We start from the raw sequence: 8,225 nt of genomic DNA, 5'->3' as shown, positions 1-8,225 counted from the left end.
GGTCGCATTTTCCGATGAGAGCTTTTCTGCTGGCCGAAATTCCGATCGTGTGTACCCGGCATTAATGTACTCACTCAGAGGCAGGAGAGAGAATGGGGGAGAGAGGAGACTTCAGTCACAGACAGGGATGGATGGTGAGCGCACTCACCCCTTGGCACCTCTCAATCAGATGTATCTGTGGCTGCTGGACTTCAAATTTACAGCCCCCACTTCCCTTTTCTGAGGCACAGCGCCTGGGATTGGAGTGTGGGCAGCCACAGATGGGTAGCGACGGAAGGAAGAGGAGCAGATCGAGCCCTCTCTCCTCTCCTGTCTGTATGTGGGGGGATTGTTAGTGCTGGCTGTGGGCAGTGTGAGAGAGAGAGTGCAACAGATACTATCAGCTTAGACAATTGCAGCCAGCAACCATGCTGGGAAGCCATAGTCCAGTCTGAATCATGTGTCCAGGTTTTAGGCAGTTTGAAACCCGGACATGTGATTCCAAACCCGAACTGTCTGGGAGAGGTGGCAATCCTAGGTATCACCGCGAACATCAGATCATAGGCAGTTATTCTAGCACCACACCTCCTCTGTACATATAATATATTTGATCGTGCGTGACTGCTGGGCCTTATGCATCCATAGGGAAGGCGCTCACTGCACACTCTCAGCACAATATTGAAGATATCAGGGGCAGCTCCCAATGCATACTTGCAATCAGAAGTTTCCAGTCATGTGACCTCTGTGACAACCAATCATAGTGGTCACAATATCTGAAAGCCCATCTCCACCTTGTGGCATTTAGATCCTCATAAAGGGTTGGTGGACAACGGTGGACTCATACATGCATTTCGACCTGCTTTTCCTCCCCCCCCCCCCCCCCCCCATATATATGTGTTACAGGAGGAGGTTAAAAGATAAAGAGGGATTCCACCAAAAAAAATATTAAAAGCCAGCAGCTATAAATACTACAGCTGCTGACTTTTAATAAATGGACACTCACCTGTCCCGGGTTCCAGCGATGCTGGCAGCCGAGGCCGATCGATCGCTCGGCCCTCGGCTGCTGCCGCCACCATCCTAGGTGAGGGAATCAGGAAGCGAAGCGAATCGGCTTCACTTCCCGGTTCCCTACTGCGCATGCGCGAGTCGCACAGCACAATAGGAATTATCCGCGCTGTCTCTGAGACCCGTGTGTCCCCCAGCAGACAGCGCAACAGGACAGGAAATGGCGTAGACTCCCGCGGGAGTCTATGCCCGGAAGTGGGTGTAAATACCTGTCTTTGACAGGTATCTCCACCCCCCTCCCCCCTGAAAGGTGCCAATTGTGACACCAGAGGGGGGGAGGGTTCCAATCAGCGGAGGTTCCACTTTAGGGTGGAACCCCGCTATAAGTTCACCTTCAGCAACATGCTACAAGTTACACCCGTTTTTAGTGTGCTAAATGCCAGCCCCCCTTCAAACCCTGAGCCCCACTTTGACAGTGGGTGGGGGGTTCCTCTTCCCTGTAGCCACTGTTTCATAGTTTCATAGTTTCATAGTTTCATAGTTAGTAAGGTTGAATAAAGACACCAGTCCATCCAGTTCAACCTGAGTGAGTGTCTACAATCACCCCTGCACACTCACATCGGTCCCTACCCTCAAAGAGCCTACAATCCAAGGTCCCTAATTAATATACTAGGGCCAATTTTTAGACAGAAGCCAATTAACCTACCTGCATGTCTTTGGATTGTGGGAGGAAACCGGAGCACCCGGAGGAAACCCACGCAGGCACAGGGAGAACATGCAAACTCCAGGCAGGTAGTGTCGTGGTTGGGATTTGAACCAGCGACCCTCCTTACTGCTAGGTGAGAGTGCTAACCACTACACCACTGTGCCGCCCTGTCACATTTACAGTAAAATTGCCGTCGTTCATTCACAAAGATCTGTGACTAAATAAACTACAAGTCCCATCTTCCAAGAGCTTGTATTTCTAAATGGACTACGAGGGTGCTGGTCAATCCCCTCCTAGTCCATTGACATTTCCTGCAGCTCACCAGCTGCCTGTCCATACAGGGGTACGGGCAGAAAGCTATACGAAGCGTCTGCAGGAGCCTGAAATTGCGCCAATGATCTACAGTTAGCGGGTGCGATGCTCTGCAGGCTCCTGAGAAAAAAAAATGTGTGCTTATTATTTTTCCCACAAAGGTGAACTTAGCCTTTAAGGTGGTTGTAAACCTCCAACATGAAATATGAACAAAGCATATCCCTCTATAGTGTGTACATGTCTAATTTCAAGAGCACTAAGTGTCATTTCTGTCTGCTGCCTTCTTCCTCTGCCATAACAAGTTTTCCTGACACCAAGCGAAAAAAAAAAGTGACAGGGGTGGGAGCTCCAGTACACAGCCTGTGACTGACAGCCTCAGCTCTGTTGCTGTTTGAAACACACCTCCCAACATTTTGAGATGGGAACGAGGGACACCTACTAGCAAATGTATGTAGGCATAGGACACGCCCCCTCCCACGCCACTTAAAGGAGAATTAACCAAAAACAAAAGGTTAATTAAATCCACAAGGGGCTTTTTTTTAACCACTACTATTACTTTATATTGGCTTTTAAAATTTACAAATGCAGCAATTTAGAATTTAGATGACAGGTTTAGCACTGGGAATCACTTTTTGAAAGATAAAAAGTGTATTTTATATACAACTATATGGATCAGACCAAAATGAGGAACAAATGAGGAGGAAAGAGGGACATTGCTCCAAATCAGGGACAGTCCCTCCAAATCAAGGACAGTTGGGAGCTATGTGTGAAAGGTGTGTGTCCCTTCCCTCCCATCAACTCTCATTGAGCTCTGCAGAGTGTAACTTCAGCTCCCCGCCTCCTGTTTTCTGAAAGCTCAGACAAGCTTTATCAATTCTGGACTTCTGAATAGCTGTAGAGAAGAGAGTACTGCAGATAAACAGATACAACGTATGTAGGAGGATTTGTTTCATTTCTGTGTATCACCTGAGGCCAGTAACGTCACTGGGTATATATATAAGGGTTTACAACCACTTTTTCTATTTTATTGTACTGTTAGTGTCTACTAGAAGAAGGTTTGGACCTCTAAACCAAAAGTTTCCATTGACACACTAATCTGCAAAACAACACATGTGAACTATATATATTTCATGGGGTCTATTTATTAACATAAAAAAGAATCCTTATAAATAAATATAGATATACTAAAATGATTGCATTTCATTATTTTTATGGAATACTTAGGTTTCTATGAGGTATCATTTATACAACAGTAATGACGAGGAGGCCACAATTGAAGTACGGAGGGACAACACAGGCTGCATTATTTATATTTCCCACCAGGTGGTGATCTCACTTATAGTCTGTGGAACGCAAAGACAGGAAGTGATGTAAGTAAAACAGGAAGTTCCGGGTCAGAGGTGATGGAAGAAAAAAGTAGAGAGGAGACATTGCAGGAACTGGCAGCAGAGGAGGTAATAAGATATTATTTTATATTTACACCCAGCAACCCCCCGTCATGTCCGTCCTCTTCCTCCATAGTCACTGTGATGGCTGTTATGGTTTATAGACCAGATACATCCTAAATATAGAACCATTTATCCAACTGTCCATCCAGAGCCTCTGGTTTATAGACCAGATACATCCTAAATATAGAACCATTTATCCAACTGTCCATCCAGAGCCTCTGATTTATAGACCGGATCCATCCTATATATAGAACTATTTATCCAACTGTCCATCCAGAGCCTCTGGTTTATAGACCAGATACATCCTAAATATAGAACCATTTATCCAACTGTCCATCCAGAGCCTCTGGTTTATAGACCGGATACATCCTAAATATAGAGCCATTTATCCAACTGTCCATCCAGAGCCTCTGGTTTATAGACCGGATCCATCCTATATATAGAACTATTTATCCAACTGTCCATCCAGAGCCTCTGGTTTATAGACCAGATACATCCTAAATATAGAGCCATTTATCCAACTGTCCATCCAGAGCCTCTGGTTTATAGACCGGATACATCCTAAATCTAGAACCATTTATCCAACTGTCCATCCAGAGCCTCTGGTTTATAGACCGGATACATCCTAAATATAGAACCATTTATCCAACTGTCCATCCAGAGCCTCTGGTTTATAGACCGGATACATCCTAAATCTAGAACCATTTATCCAACTGTCCATCCAGAGCCTCTGGTTTATAGACCGGATACATCCTAAATATAGAACCATTTATCCAACTGTCCATCCAGAGCCTCTGGTTTATAGACCGGATACATCCTAAATCTAGAACCATTTATCCAACTGTCCATCCAGAGCCTCTGGTTTATAGACCGGATACATCCTAAATATAGAACCATTTATCCAACTGTCCATCCAGAGCCTCTGGTTTATAGACCGGATACATCCTAAATCTAGAACCATTTATCCAACTGTCCATCCAGAGCCTCTGGTTTATAGACCGGATACATCCTAAATATAGAACCATTTATTCATCCTTAATGTTAGTGCAGAAATGTTGCTTTCCTTTGTCCACTCGCCATAACCCGACTGGCCTCTGAGCCTGAACACCAGTCACAGCACAGATGCCCCCAGACCTATTTTGGTGGAGTTGGCTGTCAGGGTGACCTCAATGTGCCCAGTACATGCCGTGTCCAGTGACACTAATATGACGGGGCTCACAATATAGATGTTCCCGGCCACTGTGCACACAGAACAACGTCATGTCTACATATCTTCCATGGTCAGTAGTATTTAACAAAACACATATTCTCTCCAATCCAATATTTACTAGGTAATACTTCTCTATAAAGCCCAACTGCACCCATTGTTTTGTTTTTAAACGTAGATGTAGGGGGAGAAACGTTATTGGTTGCTAATTCTTCCCAGGTCAGCTGAATAGCAAGGCAAGGGAAGTCTTCCCAACTGGGACATATAAGTTGTCAGGATGTCACTGTCTATTTCTCCATGGAGGAGTGGGAGTATTTAGAAGGACACAAGGATCTCTACAAGGACGTCATGATGGAGAATCAGCCGCCCCTCACATCACCGGGTAAGAGGAGACTTTATTGTAAAGGAGAGAGCAGTACGGAGGCTCCACCTAGATCCCCCATCATCTGATAAACACATAGAAACAATGTATTCAGTCAGTGTGTGTGTTTCCTACAGATGGATCCAGTAATGGGAACCCACCAGAGAGATGTCCCCGTCCTCTGTATTCCCGGGATTCCACACAGGAAGGTCACACCATCCCCCACCATTATCAGGTAGGTGGGACTGAGCAAATAAGAATTTTAAGTTATGCTATAACATTCTTCTGTAATCTCTTGTTCCTTTTTATAAATGTACTCTATCGTTATTGGGTTCAGGGTGAGAAGCTGAGTTACATCAAAGTTGAAGTTAAAGAGGAAAATGAAGAGACGTTGGTGAGTGGAGATCAGCAAGAAGAAGACGGCTCTCTCTACTCTTGGGATTCCACAAAGGGAGTTCACAAATATACACATTATGATCAGGTATAGGAGACTGAGCATGTAGCCCTAAAATGAATTTTAGGCTATGAGATGACATTAGTTCATGTAATCTCTATTTCTTCTTTTTTTTTACATGTATTCTATTATCTTTGGGACTTAGGGTGAAGAATTGGAAGACATCAAAGTTGAGGAAGAAGACGACACATTGGTAAGTGGAGATCAGCAGTCTATGGGGGAAGGTGGTCCTCTGTATTCCTGGGATTCCACACAGGAAGGTCACATATGTACACACAAGGATCAGGTAGATAAGCTTGAGTAGAAAAAACTCAAAAATAATTCTAAATTTTGAGATGGCATTCTTCTATGTTATTGCTTATTATTGGGAGATACTTTTTACAGATTTTATCAATTTTACCAATATTATACATTTATCATTCTTTGGGGTTCAGGGTGAAGAACTGAATGACATCAAAGTTGAGATTAAAGAAGAAGAAGAAGAAGAGACGTTGGTGAGTGAAGATCAGCAGTCTATGGAGGAGGAAGAGATGATTATGGAAAGTAAACGGGAATCTTCTCTACATATGGACACAAGTAAGTAATAAACACTAAATGGAAAAATAGAGATACTGTACACCATATGAAAGGTCCATCTCCGTTCCTCAATATAACGTCATGTTCCCAACAAATGAGGTGGAGATACTGTACACCATATGAAAGGTCCATCTCCATTCCTCAATATAACGTCATGTTCCCAACAAATGAGGAGGAGATACTGTACACCATATGAAAGGTCCATCTCCATTCCTCAATATAACGTCATGTTCCCAACAAATGAGGAGGAGATACTGTACACCATATGAAAGGTCCATCTCCATTCCTCAATATTATGTCATGTTCCCAACCAATGAGGAGTAGATACTGTACACCATATGAAAGGTCCATCTCCATTCCTCAATATTACGTCATGTTCCCAACAAATGAGGAGGAGATACTGTACACCATATGAAAGGTCCATCTCCATCCCTCAATATAATGTTTAATAAAGAACTGCACAAAGAGTTTAAAAGGGCCACACGTTGGGCTCCAAGGCTGTAGCATGTCCTTAGTCCCCAACCAAGAAATGAGGTGGAGGAAGATTCATCTCCATTCTAACAGTAACAATGTCATCAATGCAAAAACAATGTTATCCCGTGTGATTTGGGTGTATTATTGTATCCTTTGTGGTTTGTATTCATTTTTGTTGATATTGCACCCTGTTCCATTGAGAAACTGTTGAGTCCTTTAATCTTGTTCATGAAGAATACTTATAACCGTTAATTCTAAATTATTTCCTACAGATGGATGCTACGTCTTGAATATTTCGAACAGACACCTTATTTTGAATTCAGGTTATAATGCAGAAGATAATAACATTGTACAATATTCTCCAGGAGGAAATCCCGTTACTCCAAATATACATCCCAGACCTTCCCAATTGGGGGGATCAATGGATCCCTCTAATCCTGAGGAATCTTCTGATGGATCACACATCAAGACTATAGGATCTCACACTACAGATACTTCAATAGATCCTTCTATTCCCAAGGAATCTTTAATCCGTGAAGGAGTTCCCACAGGAGAGAGTTCATTGTCTGGTTCAGTGTGCGGGAAATCAATCTCAGAAACCAGAGCACTTCTTAGACATGAAAAACGTCACACGGATGATCATACATGTGCAGAGTGTGGGAAAAGTTTCTATCAGAAAGGAAACCTTCTTAAACACCAGAGAAGCCACACGGGAGAGCGTCCTTATTCATGTTCAGAGTGTGGGAAATGTTTCATTCACAAAGTGAGCCTTCTTAAACATGAGCGCAGTCACACGGGGGAGCGTCCTTATTTGTGTTCAGAGTGCGGAAAAGGTTTCAACGATAAGGGACACCTCCTTAAACACCAGATGATTCACACAGGTGAGCGTCCTCATTTATGTTCAGAGTGCGGAAAATCTTTCATTCAGAAATGGAATCTTGTGAAACACCAGAGAAGTCACACAGGTGAGCGGCCCTATTCATGTTCAGAGTGCGGGAAAAGTTTCACTCAAAAAGGAAATCTCCTTAAACACCAGAGAAGTCACACGGGCGAGCGTCCTTATTCGTGTGCAGCGTGTGAGAAACGTTTCACTACCAAACAAAAACTTCTTAAACACCAGAGATGTCACACGGGCGAGCGTCCTTTTTCCTGTTCAGAGTGCGGGAAATGTTTCATTCAGAAAGAAAATCTCCGTAAACACCAGAGGAGTCACACGGGCGAGCGCCCTTATTCATGCTCAGAGTGTGGAAAATGTTTCACTCAGAAGGGACACTTTGTTAAACACCAAAGAACTCACACAGGGGAGCGTCCTTACCCGTGCTCTGTTTGCGGGAAATGTTTCATTCAGAAAAGTGCACTTGTTACGCACCAGATGATTCACTCGGGCGAGCGCCCTTATTCATGTTCAGAGTGCGAGAAGTGTTTCATTTCGAAAGCAGAACTTGTCAACCACCAGAGGATTCACACGGGAGAGCGCCCTTTTTCGTGTACGGAGTGCGGGAAATGTTTCATTCGGAAATATGCGCTTGTCACTCACCAGAGGATCCACACGGGGGAGCGTCCTTATTCGTGTTCCGAGTGTGATAAATGTTTCAGTAACAGAACTACACTTACTGTACACCAGAAAATTCATTTGGGCTAACAAGATTTTTTTGGGGGTTCATGTTGGCCTCTTGGGAGTGTGGCAAAGATGTGCTGAAGTG

The 8,225-nt window shown here is 43.8% G+C and overlaps 1 protein-coding gene across 1 annotated transcript; it reads left to right on the top strand.

The window, feature by feature from the left end:
* Positions 1–3,277: 3,277 nt before the first annotated feature.
* LOC143956239 (uncharacterized) lies at positions 3,278–8,164 on the top strand. The gene is made up of 7 exons (XM_077466421.1): positions 3,278–3,456; positions 4,877–5,039; positions 5,156–5,253; positions 5,356–5,499; positions 5,618–5,665; positions 5,907–6,048; positions 6,795–8,164. The coding sequence occupies exons 2-7, from the start codon at positions 4,955–4,957 to the stop codon at positions 8,162–8,164; spliced, it is 1,887 nt and encodes a 628-aa protein (XP_077322547.1). The 5' UTR covers positions 3,278–3,456; positions 4,877–4,954.
* Positions 8,165–8,225: the final 61 nt, after the last annotated feature.

The sequence above is a fragment of the Lithobates pipiens genome, unplaced genomic scaffold, assembly GCF_037356315.1.
Source record: "Lithobates pipiens isolate NorthernLeopardFrog02 unplaced genomic scaffold, aLitPip1_a1.2 Scaffold_35, whole genome shotgun sequence".
In the NCBI taxonomy this organism is placed as follows: domain Eukaryota; kingdom Metazoa; phylum Chordata; class Amphibia; order Anura; family Ranidae; genus Lithobates; species Lithobates pipiens.
This window is presented reverse-complemented; position numbering and strand designations above follow the sequence as displayed.